Below are 14,224 nucleotides of genomic sequence, written 5' to 3'. Positions count from 1 at the left end.
TCTTACGTCTTCTGCATTGGTAGGCGGATTCTTTACCAGCTAAGCCACAAGGGAAACCCAAGAAAACTAGAATGGGTAGCCTATCCCTTCTCCAGCAGATCTTCCTGACCCAGGAATCGAACCAGGGTCTCCTGCCTTGCAGGTGGATTCTTTACCAACTGAGCTTTTAGAGAAGCCAATAAATAAAGTTACAGTCATAGAGAACAGACTTGTGGTTTCCAAGGGGGCAGGGAGTGAGGGAGGGATGGATTGGGAGTTTGGGATTAGCAGATGCAAACTATTATATATATAAAATGGATAAACAGTAATGTCCTACTGTATAGAACAGGGAACTATATTCAATTTCTTGTGATAAACCATAATGGAAAAGAATATGAAAAGAATATATATATATGTATAACTGATCACTTTGCTCTACAGTAGAAATTAACACATTGTAAATCAACTACATTTCAATAAAATAATTTTTAAAAAAAATCAGTTAGCTGCACACATTACAGTTTGGTACCTTGGCTTCTCTCACCTCACACCGTGTCTTGTACTCCTACATCAATGCACATGGGTCTAACCCATCCTTTCTAATGACAGCATTGCACTGAGTGGATGAACCATAATTAACTAGCCGGTCCTCTACAGATAGACATTTAGATTATTTTCAGTTTTTTGCTACAATAAACCATGCTGCAGTGAACAGCCTTGCACACATGTTTTTGTATGCTTGTGAGAGTAGAGATCCAAGGGATGAATTCCTGGAAGGGGAACTCACTGTTGGCTCTAAAGGAGCATGCATTTATGTCTTTGGTAAACATTGCCAAATTGTCTTCCAAAAAGCATGTGCCAGTTTGCAGCTCTACCAGCAATCTGTGAACAATTTTTTCCAGGCCCTGCATAGTCTGGCTCCTGGCTGTCCTCTCACCTCATTATCTGACACTTATTCACCCTACATTTCCAACCGCAGTGCCTTTGCCGATGCTATGTCCACAACCCAAAATGTCCTTCCTCCCTTGTCTGCCAGATGAAATTCCACAAGGCCCAGCTCAGATGTCACCTCCTCTGTACAGCCTTACCTGACTCTGTTGAGCTGTCAGATACCCCTTCCTCTGGTATCCCACAGCTTCCTGGGCATAATTCTGTCATATACCAATCAAGGACCTATGTGTGACTGGCACTCTGAGGCCATTTTGACAATCCAGACTATAACCACACAAAAAAGGATCATGTCCACCTCCTTCTCCTTCCCTATTGTTTCTTTGGCTACATTGTGTTTTATCTGTTCCCAAGCACAGTCCTGCCTCAGGGCCTTTGCACATACAGCTCCCTCTCTATGGATCTTGCCCTCAAGCATCCTGGCCTTGGTGCTTCTCTGGGATCTCTGCTCCCATTCACCTCCTCACAGAGGCCTTCCCTGACCACCAGATCTCAAGCACCCCTACTCTAGTAACTCTTGTCCATCTCCATTTTATCATCTCCATGACTCTTATCACAAGCTGAAATAACCTTTGGTTTAAGCATTGATGTTTATTTTCTGTCCTGTCCCATCTCTGCATACACACAAATTCACCACTGCAAAGTCCCCAAGAAGGAGGGTCTAATTTTCCTTTTGTGCTGTCTCCAGCCTCAAATCTGCCTGGTACCTAAGAGCTCAGTAAACGTTCGCCGAATGAACCATCCATATTTTACAGAAGAGGAAACTGACATTCAGAAAGGAGAGCTGAGTAGCCCAAGGTCCCACAGTTAATCAAGACCTCCAAATCCATCTGAACACTAAAACCAACTGCAGTATTTCTCCCGTACCCTCAGCACACCGCATTGTGTCTCCCACCAGACTAGGTTCCTGGGGGACAGGATTTGAGTCCGATGACGCTCTGGGGTCCCCAGCGGCGTGTCCCGGGCCCGCCCCGTGAGGCTAGCGGGCTCCGCGGAGATGTCACCCTCCCCGCCTCCTGTCAATCAGGCCGAGGGGGTGGCGCGGCCGCCGGTGGCGGGGGGGGGGGGGGGGGGGCGCTGAGCTCAGAGCTGCCGCAGCGCCCCAGCCAGAGCAGGAGCGCGCGAGACAGCAGGGCGCTAGGAGCGAGCGGCGGCTGGCGAAGCACTCCAGGCCCGGGCACTACTGCACCTCCGCTCAGGGCTCGTGCCTCGTCTGCTGCAGACCAGCCTGAACGCCTGGCCACGGCCCGATCCTTCATCGGCCCGAGCCCACCCCGGCCCAGCCCAGCCGAGCCCGTGTGTCCGCCCGCCTCAGCCTCTGCCGCAGCCGCCACTCCATCCCCAATCCGGGCCCCGCATCTAGGTGAGGCGGCCGCGCTCCGGGCGCCCCGGGCTGAGGGAAAGGGGAAAGGGCTGGAAATGGAGTGAAGCGGGGACGGGATGGGATGGGGAAGGGGCTGGAGAACGTAAAGAGGACCCCGGCGGGTGCGTGTCCGTGTGCGACCCGGGGTATATGTCTCTCTTGCTTGGTGTCTGCAACTGCTTGGATGGCCGTGTGGACGTGCGCCCGCGCCCGTGTGCCCCGTGGTGTGTCAACGTGTCCGTACGCGTTTGAACGTCTGAGGGTCCTGTGTGTGCACGTGAGCGTGTCCAAGGAGTATGTTTGTTTGCATGGCCGTGTGTCTGTCGCGTGTGTACAGGCAGGCCCCCGGGCTTCGCGCCGTGCCCAGCACTCCGGTTCCGCGGGGCTGTAGGTTGCAGGGCCCCGGATAACCGAGGCGGGAGGCCCCTCCTGCGTCCCCGGGTTTCAAGGACGCTAGGACTCGCCGGGGCCCTGTGGCCTGGCGCTGGGGAAGGGAGTAAGGTGGGGGGAGGAGGTTCCGGACCAGAAGGGCGCCTTAGGTCTCAGGGGGAGGGGATGGGACACCTGCGGTCTCTTCACAAGGGCTGGGGTGAGGATGCGGGCGAGCACGCCGGTGCCCGTGTGTTCGTCCTCCCCAGGCCGCCAGGATGGACGTGTTCATGAAGGGCCTGTCCATGGCCAAGGAGGGCGTCGTGGCCGCCGCGGAGAAGACCAAGCAGGGGGTCACCGAGGCCGCGGAGAAGACCAAGGAGGGCGTCCTCTACGTCGGTGGGCGAGGGGCGGGGCTTCCGGGGCTCCGCGGGGACAGAGCCGAGGTCCTGAGAGCTAGGAAGTGGGGGGTCTGGGCCGGAAATTATGAGTCAGCAGATGGAGCTGGCTTAGCAGGGGTCACTGAGGACATAGCCAGCTGATGGAAACCTGGGTCAGTGATGACACCGACGGTAGGGGAGAATGGAGGAAGGGTTGGTAAGGGTGGAGTTCAGCTGAAAGTCCAGAGAAGCAAGGCGGGGATGTAAGGAGATAGCCTTCTTCTGCTTCTTCTTCCCATTATTAATAGTTACCTGGTGTTGAACTCTTACTGTCTGCCAAGTACAGTGTGAAATACATCTGCAACATCTATTACCTCATTTAATGCTCCCTGCGCATCCACAGACCAGGGAAACCCGGGCTTCCCAGAGCTTTAATTATCTTGCTCAAGGTCACAGCTGATAAGACCTGAAGCTGAAGTTTGAGCCAAGCTTTATGGATTCCAAAGTGCCCCCCTCCCCTCACCACTCTCCTTCCTGTATTGTTGGGGCTCCCTCCCAGCACTGCTCTCCACCTCTGAATCTCTCCTCCCAGTAATTCCACCACTGGCATCTCTCCTCAGGGTCCACCCTCCTTGCAACTGCCAGCTGTGATCAGGAGAAAGGCCAAGTGGTTAAAATATCTCACCCTAAGTGGGGAAAAAAAATTAAAAAATGAGGGAGGCTTCAGGGTCATTTGCATAAAGGGGGCAAGAAACTCTGCATTCAGTCTGCCAGTTCAGGGCTTACTTTTGTGTGATAGAATTATCTCCTATGCAGGCTGCAGAGGGTTGGTTAACCTGCCCAGGGCTGTGGCAGATTTGGAATGGTGGTAATTTGGAAAATACTTACTGATCACCTACTCTGTGCTGGTAGGTGCTGGCTGTGCTGATGGTGAGGTCAAGTATTCCAGTCTTGGGCTTTGACATCCAGTGGCTGGGGTGGGGAGCCACTTTGGTAATCAAAGAGGGTAGCATTTGAGCTGAGCCCAGAGAATAAGAAGGGTTGGGGAGGGAGGTGCAGAAAAGGCAGGTACAAAGGGCCCTGGGATGGGGTGAAAGATACTGGGTTTGAGAGCAGAGGGCAGAAAGCAAGGGTAAGAAATGAGATCAGAAACATCCAGTTCATGAAGGGCCTTTGCAGGCAAAGCATTAGTATGACTGCCATGGGAGACTGTGAGCCAGGGACCAACATGATCTGGCTTCAGTATAGAGAAGTCCCCTAGGACTCTGGGGACAGAACAAATTACAAGGAGGCCCGCTGGGAGGTAACATAGCCACCAGATGAGGGTGGTTAGAGCTAGGGCAGAGGTGATGGCGACTGGAAGAAGGCTTGAGCCCACACCTTCTGGACCCTAGCTCTGGCCTTCCTCCTCGCTCTGCCCTTTCACTCCTGTGGACCCCTGTCATCCCTGACACTGTCTCCCTGCTAACAGACTCAACCACCTCCTTTTCCCCCAGGTTGGCACCTCCTGCTCCTCCCCCTGAGCAGGAACTCCTGATGGTCCCTGGCTCCTACTCTTCAAAGCCTCATCTCCCTGTAGCCTAGCATTCAACCTGCCTCATGGTTCCATCTCAGTCTCCATCACTCTGAGCACACAGACCATGTCAACGTGCTCCATGCAGACTCTGAAATCACACCTCTCTAGGTCTCGCCTACATGGTTCCCTGTTCCTAGAACACCCTCCTCAGTCCCTTTTCTGTGTATCCACCGCTCCCCATTTGTCAAGACCTGGGAAAAAACCCCTCCCCCATCCTGCACCCCACTGGAGCCCCAAACTTCCTCTTCCCACTACTTTGAGGTCCAGGGCACCAACTTTCCTCTTCTCTGTCCCTCATCTGACAGTGAGCCATCAGCCTGGGACTTGAACCAGAGAAGGTGCCAACAAGTGTTTATGTGAGGAATAAATGGAAGTGCTTGCACAACCCCCCTTCCCCAGCCACCGGTCTCTGGATGTGGCTGGCCTTAGCCCTGAGAAGCCTGTCTGCCTGCACCCTCCTCCTGCCAGCCTCAGCTGGCCCACACTCCCATTTCTGGCTTCTATCAGCTGTTGTCTGGGTTGCCAGATCCTCAGGATTGGAGACATCCCGCTCTCCCGAGGGTTCCCACCCCCACCTCAGGACAGGCTCTCTTGCCTTTCCCAGTTGCTACCCTCCTGGGAAGACCCAGCCAATGCCGTGGCTGTCAGTCACGATCTTCACGTCACCCTTAGACCCATCCTGCATCTAAGACACTCCCTACTTTGGCCAGAAGGAGAGATTTGCACCCTATTTAAAAGAGAGTCTTAAGAAATGGAGCAGGGGATGTGGGCGTGTGGGGATGTGAGTGTCTGGGGCAGGATGTGAGCAGTTGTGCACCAGGGGCACCTTTCCAAAGACAGAATCTTTTCGCCCCACCCCCAGGTCCACCCCCACCCCCACCTGCTCCCATCCAGGGCAGAGGATTAAATGAACCGGCAGGCAGAGTGCTTTCCCAGTGCTGGATGTGAGCAACATCCAGCAGAGGGTGGTGGGCCGGGGTGGGGGGCGGGGTGGTGCAGCAGGGCAGGGACAGACAATGGGGAGAACTGGAAGTCCAGATGACGCAGGCATGGAAGGGGGCACTTGTCGGATTTGGGGGCCCAAGAAGGCAGGGAAGGACCAGGATGCCCATGCTGCCTGGGTCCCTCTGCCCACTCTGTAACCACAGTGCTTGCTGGCGTCTGTTCCCTCAGCCCTTAAGTGTGCTCTGTTTTGTCCCCACAGGAAGCAAAACCCGAGAGGGGGTGGTACAAGGAGTGGCCTCAGGTACCAGCCCAACCCTACCCAGCCTTGTTCCCTCACCGTGGCCCGGGGTCTGGCTGATATCCAGAGAGTGGGCGGAGAGGGTGGTGGAAGAGGGTACCCCCAAGGCTTTCTGGGGGATGTACTACTCTGTGGGAAGGCAGGCCCTGGGACACTACGGAGGAGGAGGGCATCTATGTCTGCTTGACCTTTGCCCCCAACCCTCTCCCTGACGCAGTGGCTGAGAAAACCAAGGAGCAGGCATCACACCTGGGAGGAGCCGTGTTCTCTGGGGCTGGGAACATTGCAGCAGCCACAGGTCTGGTGAAGAAGGAGGAGTTTCCTGCCGATCTGAAGGTGAGCTATCCTTCCAACACACACACACACACACACCACACACACAAACACACACACCAGGTACACCCATAAATCTGCCGCCAGGCTCCCTGCTCCCCCAGCCAGCCTGGGGCACAAGCCACCTTGCCTAACATTTTGCAGGGCCCAGCTAGACACAGCTCAGCATGAGTCTGCATGAAGCTGTGTGCGGGCATGGCGCTCCCCGTGACTGTGACCCAGATCTAGATTGGATACATGTATCCTGCTCGTGAGTGTGATCTGGACTGCTTTTGGCCTCATCCGCATATGTCACTGATTGTTCGCTTATGTCTTTTCAGTCAACAAGTATTCATGCCAGGGAGGGATTGTTCTAGGGGTTACCACAGTGAATAGGTTCCTACATTCACAGAGCTGACTCTGTAGTGGGAGAAGATACAGTAAATAGCTAAACAGTACACATGATGATTTCAGATGGGGTATGTGCTATGAAGAAAACAAGAGCGATGGGATAGAGTCAAGGGGTGAGGGGGCTACTTTAATTGGGAGGGCTTCTCTGAGAAGGTGACATTAGAACTGACACCCAAGTGATGAGGCACACCATGTGGGAAGTCTATTTCAGGCAGGAGGAACAGCACGTGCAAAGGCCCTGAGGCAGGCATGAGCAGAAGTGGGCCATGGGGAGGGGTGAACTGTGTCTCACACATTTGTGCAGACATGTTACCCCAGGCAAGTGGTGGCAGCAACCCATGTGTCCACAAAGTCAGATACCTTCCTTAGGACATGCTGCAGGGTAAGAGTTGTGAGCTCTGGAGCCCCACAGAGCTGGATCTGAATCTCAGCTCCATTACTTCTTGACTGTCTGGCCCTGGGGAGGTCCCATCATGTCTCTGAGCCTAATTCTTTGCCTCTAAGACAGGAGATGAATGTAAGAGGACTTTTGTGTAGATTAGAGATAATGTAGCTTAGAGGTATTCAAAAACCTAAGTGTGCATCAGATCACCAGGAGGCCAGGTTAAAATACAGACTGTTGGTCCTATTCCTAGAATTTCTTATTCAGTAGGTCTGAGGTAGGGCTAGAATGTACATTTCTAAAAGGTATCTGGGTGATGTTGATGCTGCAGGTCCAGGGATCACACCTTGAGAACCACTGATGTAAAGAGCCTGGATGGCATACAGTGAATGCTCAGTAAGAGATGATGGCCCCACGATCACATGATCAGCCTGTGTGTGCCCCCAGGGGCTTGTGTCATAGGTGTGCTAGGATGTTGCACTCCATGGATCTATACACCATCTGCACAGACACCTCCTGTGCGGTGCTCCATGTTTTCCATGTACAAATGCCAAATCTGCCCCCACAGGGGTGGGACCTCCTTCAGTGTGATCTTGGCATGAGGGGATCCATCCACTGGGCTGGGGGAGGAGACCACACAGCGCCCTCCACTCTAGACATTCTGCTCAGTTGGTTTCTTCCCTCAGCTCAGAAGTTCTGGTTCAAGTCCTGTCTCTGCATTTTACCGGCCGTGTGACTTCCCATTTCTTATCCTTGTTTCCAGTGATCACTCCCATTCATTAATCTCTTGTGTGGGCGGGTGCTGTTCTAAAGATTGTACATGGAGTCACTCAATGAATCTTCACAATGTCCCTATAAAAAAGGCATCACAATTAGCGCATCTTTTTTTTTTAATAAATTTATTTATTTTAGTTGGGGGCTAATTACTTTACAATATTGTAGTAGTTTTAATTAGCGCATCTTATAGGTAAAAGAACTGAGGCTCAGAGAGGTGAAGTGTCTTACTCAAGGTCCCAAATCCTGCCTGCCCCCCTGAGAAGGTAGTTGGGAGGTGCTAAGCTAAGCTCAGGTTCATGTCACTGTAGTCCCTTGATGCCAACATGGGGACCAGGCCCAGTACTGAGAGCTAGGGTGCAGAGAAGGCAGAGCTGTCAGCTTGAGGCTTGGTGAGGGAGCCTTTGCACACAACCATTTTTCTCAGGCTGCCTTCCCCTTACCAGCACTTGTTGACATTTCAAACCTCCTCTCTCAAGAGAACTCAAGATCAAAAATTTACAATCCAAAGCCAGGCATTTGGGGCCACTGGGCCCATGGAGAACTCATGCAAGCTAAGAGTGTGAGTTTCTGTCTCTACCTCTCAGTCTGCCCACATATAGTATTGTGGAAGCCTCCTCATACGCATACAAAGCAAAGACACCATCCCACTTTCCATCCAAGGCAGCTGAGATCAGAGGTGAAGCAACTTGCCTGATGCCAAAGAGGTAGTGAATAACAAGGCTGGAGTGGTTTTTAAGTGAACTTCTTACTGAAGTATATCATGCAGAAAACATGCAGATCCATGGAATTTTCACAAACTCAACTCTCCCCAGGTAACCAAGCACCCAGATCAAGACACAAAACACATGACATAGCTCGTTAGAAGCCCCCCTTACGCTCCCTCCCACCCCTACTCCCAGGGCTAAGACTAGGGTGAGGGAAGTGAAGTGCCTGGGGCACAAAATTTAAGGGGGTGCTTATACCAGGGTCTCATTTATCCCAGGCACCTGACTCTCCTCACCTTTGTCCTGTCCCCCGCCACAGTTAACTGCTTCTATCACCACAGATTATCTGAGTGTCTTTTAGCTTCATGTCAACTTTATCCTAAAGCACATGTTCTTTTGTACCCGGGTTCTTTCACTCATCAGTAAGAAGGGGAGTCAAGCACACCTTGGTGTGCACTGGGTTTCCCCATCCTAGACATGCAGGACCCTCTGTGTGATAGGACCACAATGTACACATCCATTCTCCTGCTGTTGGACATTTGTTTCCAAACAATGTGCAGAGCTGGGATTCTTCACATTCTGTTTCTTTCCTGGGTTCTGGTCATAGCTGGGTGACTTTGGGCAAGCTAACATCTCCCCACCTCCTGGGCTGTGGTGGACTCCCCTGTAACTAGGGGAAGTGAGCGAAGCCAGGAGTATATACTGATGTGGTCACAGGGCCCACCTAGACAGGTAATGTGAAGGAGCTGAAGCTGCCTGGATGGAGCTGGAGCAACTAGAGCGCCGAGGTGCCAGCCCTCATGTATCCCAAGATTCTTACCTCTGCACAGTAGGGAGGGACAGTGGTTACATGTGCAAGTGGGAGACGTGGTGGGGCCCCTTGCCGACAGAGCATGAACCTCAGGTTACGTGTGCAATCAGCTCAGTCTCGTGTTTGTGTGCATATATGTGCTCACTCACAGGGGACTGGCCATGTGTCTGGCAGCCCCCTATTTGCATGTATGCTGCCCTGCACAGGTCTGGGCAGCAGATGCTGTGGCGAGGGGAGAGTCTTAGCTCACACATCCAAGCAACACCATGAGCTGTTGCTTCCAGCTTATCTTAAAATAGCAACAGCTGAAGAAACCAGGCCACACAGGGCCCTGGGGGAGGGATGGGTGGAAAGTGGCAGGGGAATGGCTCAGAGCCCCTGCTCAGCTCTGTCCCTGAGCCTCCATCTCCCTCCAGCCCAGAGGAGCCTCCACGGTTATCTTGGGTTCCTCATAAGCACCCCCCACCTACAGAGCTGACACAAAGAGGGACAAATGGATGATTATGTGTGCTATCTCCCCATCCCATCCAGTCCCATCAAGGGAAGCACAGGAGGCTGTCCGCTGCTGGGAGAGGGGTATTGGTACCAGCAACCCTTGGACACCCCCAGCTTCAAGCCATGATTGGAGGGATTTCACTGCTCCATCTCATTTCCAAGGCACTCCAAATAAACAATTAAAAATTCTGGTTGCACTGCCAACAAAGCCCAGCCTTCCCCCGATCAGCCAAAAACTACCCAGGGTAGGAATCTGGGGGGGCATGCCCAGCTGGCCTCAAAGGCCCTGTCTCTTCTCTTTCTGCAGCCAGAGGAAGTGGCCCAGGAAGCTGCTGAGGAGCCACTGATCGAGCCCCTGATGGAGCCTGAAGGGGAGAGTTATGAGGAACAGCCCCAGGTGAGGGGTGGGGCTTTGGGCATCCTCAGCTGGGGTGGGAGGTTCCTGGCAGGATAAGTTTGGGCCAGGGAGTTTTCAAGCTCCCAGACTCCAGACCCCAGAGATGGCAGCAGGGAGGGAGGACAGATGGAGACTGTCGCTGGGTCTCAGACACCCCCTGTCCAGGAACATCCCAGCCGTCCCCAAATTCTAGGTCTCTCCCCCGCCCAGAGGGAGGGGCGTTCACTATTCCTCCTGGTGGGCGAAGGGTCTCGGGCGGGGCCTGGCCACTTGGTCTCCAACCCCTTCCTCTTTTGCTCTTCTCCACTCTACCCCCATCCCTCTGATGCAGGAGGAGTATCAGGAGTATGAGCCAGAGGCGTAAGGGCCCAGGACGGCCCCCCACCAGCAGCACAATCCCTTCCGGGTCCCCTGCCCCGCCCCCCAGAGCCAGGGCTGTCCTTCTACCCCTTCTCCTCAAAACGCGAGATCTTCCTTCGCTCCGAGGCGCCCCCCTCGGAGCCCGTGTTTGAGTCTATCTGTCTGTCCTTCCTGCCCGCGTCCAACCCTGGGGCGTGGACAGGGCTGGGGCTGCGGCCAAGGCTGGGAGCCTCGCAGCACGTATGTTGCCCTTTCCGCGCCCCATCCCGCCTGGTGTCTGCGCGGTTGTAGCATGTTCTATGTGTTTTTAAACGAACAGGAAAGCGACGGCTCCCCTCTACCCTCCGATAGAGGCTCTCTGAAGGGCCTCCGGGCACCCCCCCCAAAGCCCTCCAGCGCACTCCCACATCGACCCCCAAGAACCTTTTTTTCTTTTAAACCAAAACCAGGAGCCAGGCTGTGCCATGACCCCTCCCCCAGCCGACCCGGTCCGAGCGCGGGCGTCGTGTGTCGTGATTGTAGCATGGAGAGTCCCCCACCCTCGTGTGAGCGTGTTCCGGGAGGGCGGGTCCGGCCGCCCCCCTCTCCGCGTGTCCATGAATAAAGCCAATCTGTCTGTAGCAGGCGCCGCACGGGCAGGGCAGGGCAGGACTGGGCTGGGCGCTGGATGGGGGCGGCCGACAGACTTCCAGGTTACAGCCTGCCTCACTCCACTCTTTGGGGCCCGGCACACTCAGGCCAGGTGTAAGACTGACCACCTCGGGCTTCAGCTCCTACCCTCCCCCATGGACGACCTGGATGGACGCGGTACTCCCCACCCCTCGCCCCCAGGCTGGGACATGCTGCTGGCAGGGAGGCGGCCTCGGGCGCCACCTACTGGACCATAAAGTACCTACTGGGCGTGCTGGGCGGAAGGAAGCCCAGTGCAGCCGAGGCGCAGGGCCCACAGGCTCACACCTCAAGGCACAGGCAGCGCAGGAGCATCGATGGCTACGCGCACGCGGACTTGTGTGCACTTATGCTGGTCTTGCGCGCCAACCCTAGTGTATGCACCGGACAGGCGCGCACCTGCACTCACGCGCGCAGCACGCTGGCCGGCAAGTGCAGAACCGGGCGCGCACTCAGAGCTGCACGCACACCGCGAAGCTCTGGGAAAACAGCAGCGTGATCACTGAAAGAAGCTGCTGACCCTAAACTTCCCCCCACCCCCACGCCAAGAACACTGATATGCACATACCCGTGCGCACACCGGCCCGCTGCAGAAAAACTCATCCCGGGGGAGAGGAAATGGACAGCTGTCCCCCCAAAAAAGGCAGAGTTCGGGCAACTAGTGCTCCACCCTTCCCAGAAAAGCCTCGGAAAGTTTGCGACCTCGGCTGAGGTGAGCTAGGGTCTGCAGAAATCTGGGAAGCCGGCTCGGAACCTTGCGCAGATCGGTATCTGCACTGCTGCTGCTGCTAAGTCGCTTCAGTCGTGTCCGACTCTGTGCGACCCCACAGACGCTGCCCACCAGGCTCCTCTGTCCCTGGGATTCTCCAGGCAAGAATACTGGAGTGGGTTGCCATTTCCTTCTCCAACGCATGCATGCATGCTAAGTCGCTTCGGTCGTGTCCGACTCTCTGCGACCCTATGGACAGCAGCCCACCAGGCTCCTCTGTCCACGGGATTCTCTAGGCAAGAATACTGGAGTGGTTTGCCATTTCCTTCTCCAGTGATCTGCACTAGAGGGCCCCCAACACCGCCTCAGGGCTGGGAAGTAGGGGCGGAGAAGCCGCGGTGGCACTGCCCTGATTGGCACAGAACACACCGCGCCCGCGTCGAGGCCCCGCCCCAGCCAGGGGTAGGCCCCGCCCCCGCCGATGCGGCGCTCTTGCTCTCTTTCGCCGCAGCAGTAGCTTAACCTGGCTCAGACCCAGGCCCCCACCCCTGCCCATGCGGAAGCCCAGCACCGCCTTGCCACGGTAGCCCCTAAACCTCGCCTGATCAAGACGCTACCCTTTCTCTGCCAAGTCCGACCTCCTTTCCGACTCAAACCTTGCTTCGCCCTTGCAGACCTAAGGGCTAGAAGAAGCTTGCTCTATTTATTCAACCCGCAAGTGTTTAGCGCCCCCTCCTTCCCTGAGTTGTTGGCGGCGGTAGGGTGCAGAAGGCTTTGAACGCTGGGGGACACCAGGGTCACTTGAGTCACTTTGGCCTGCAGTGAAGGAGCCTTTACTTCCGGAAGTACGAGGCAGCTGGCAGACGTGTGTGTAGGGAGAACAAAGGGGGATGGGAGGTGGGGCCGTGGGAGGGGTGGTCTCTAATTCTCTGACTCAACGTATGGGTACTAGGATGTCCAGATCATCTTTGTCTGAATTAAGACATTATTTGCAACACACAGTCCGCAGGGACTGCAGACTCGTGGTCCTTAGGTTAAATTTGGCCTGTAGAGATGTTTAATTTGCTAGCACAAGGTTTAAATATTTCTCATTTGATTTCAGTTGGCGACAGTCCCTTTCCCTCCCTGTTGTGTTCCTCCCATCCACTTCACTCATTTTCATGAACTGCTTCACCTCTGAGGAATTTGAGTTTGTCACCTCCTCGCCAGCTACCAGCACCTGATCCCCATTTTTAGATGCCAAAACCAGGTTCACCATCTGCTTGTGAAGAGCTTTATTCCTCCTTCCTGGCTGCCAAGCCACGCACCTGGTTTTCTGAGCTCTATTTTCTGCTCAGAGACCAGTGTTCTCATCTGCAGGGGTCACTTTAAATGCATTCCAGGCACAAGCCCAGAAGCGTCAGCAGAAGATGCCAGCCCTGTGTCAGACCCAAGTCCTGACTGTGAGTGGTTGTGTGGGAACACACAGCTAGCTTCTGGGTGCCTCCCTCATGACAGGGACAGAGCCATTTCCCCAGAGCCCAGCATTCCCCAGGCATCCAGCACTTGCCTCCATTCATTTCACTTGAAACCATCCTCAAGGATTCCTTGTTATTTGCCCTAATTTCAGTTTAGAGAATGGAGGCCAGAGAGGCAAAGTTACCCGCCCTAAGTCACATCGCTGGGAAGTGGCAAAGGTCACATTCAGCCCCAAGCCTGACTCTGAAGACCTGTTTCTTTGGAATTTTCCAAAAGGGACTTGCTCTGAGGGGAGACAAGCAAAACCCACCACCAACAGGAAAATGTGAAGCTGCAGAGTGGAGATAACAGATGCAGTTTCAGGGAGGCTGCAAGTGAGTGTGTGTGTGGTGGGGTTGAGCCGTGTATGCACACTTACATATGGATGCAGGTATATTTCTGTTCACACGTGAAAAAGGAGGTTGTCCACGTGTTGGGTGCCTTTAGTCATTCAACAGTGTGTGATGCTCACCTGCCCTGGTCCTAGAAGTAAGGAGCTACAGGGAACAGCCCTGGAGTCACTGCCCCAGAAGAACTCTTGTCCATGGATCAGTGAATACACGGATCGAGACAATTTGGGGTTTTATGAAGAACATAAAACAGAGCCATGTGATAGACTGTGACACAGTAAGGATAGTGACCAACGTTCAATCGGGTGGATCAGCTCAGGTGTCTGAGAGGCTGAAACCTGAATGAAAAGGAGGTGCCTGGAAAATCTGGGGAGGGCGAGCATTGCAGCACAGGAAGAGCCCACCTGTGTTTGCATGGACATGGGGTGTGAGGTCAGTGAGACTGAGTTCAGCCAGGCCTTCGAGATCTGGGAGTCTGGCCCCACCCTGGCT

General features: G+C 54.5%; 1 protein-coding gene across 3 annotated transcripts; it reads left to right on the top strand.

Moving 5' to 3' along the window:
• Positions 1-2,937: 2,937 nt before the first annotated feature.
• Positions 2,938-10,511, top strand: SNCB (synuclein beta). 3 transcript variants are annotated; one of them, XM_081505224.1, is made up of 5 exons: positions 2,938-3,058; positions 5,820-5,861; positions 6,076-6,194; positions 10,058-10,147; positions 10,479-10,511. In XM_081505224.1, the coding sequence occupies exons 1-5, from the start codon at positions 2,938-2,940 to the stop codon at positions 10,509-10,511; spliced, it is 405 nt and encodes a 134-aa protein (XP_081361350.1). The 3 variants fall into 3 exon arrangements, with proteins under 3 accessions (XP_081361350.1, XP_081361351.1, XP_081361352.1); XM_081505225.1 differs by lacking the exon at positions 5,820-5,861; XM_081505226.1 differs by lacking the exon at positions 10,058-10,147.
• The last annotated feature ends 3,713 nt before the right edge of the window (positions 10,512-14,224 follow it).

This window comes from Giraffa tippelskirchi, chromosome 6, assembly GCF_054371585.1.
Source record: "Giraffa tippelskirchi isolate mGirTip1 chromosome 6, T2T-mGirTip1v1.2.pri, whole genome shotgun sequence".
Classification (NCBI taxonomy): Eukaryota; Metazoa; Chordata; class Mammalia; order Artiodactyla; family Giraffidae; genus Giraffa; species Giraffa tippelskirchi.
Note: the sequence above shows the minus strand (reverse complement) of the source record. Positions and strands in the feature narration are given on the sequence as shown.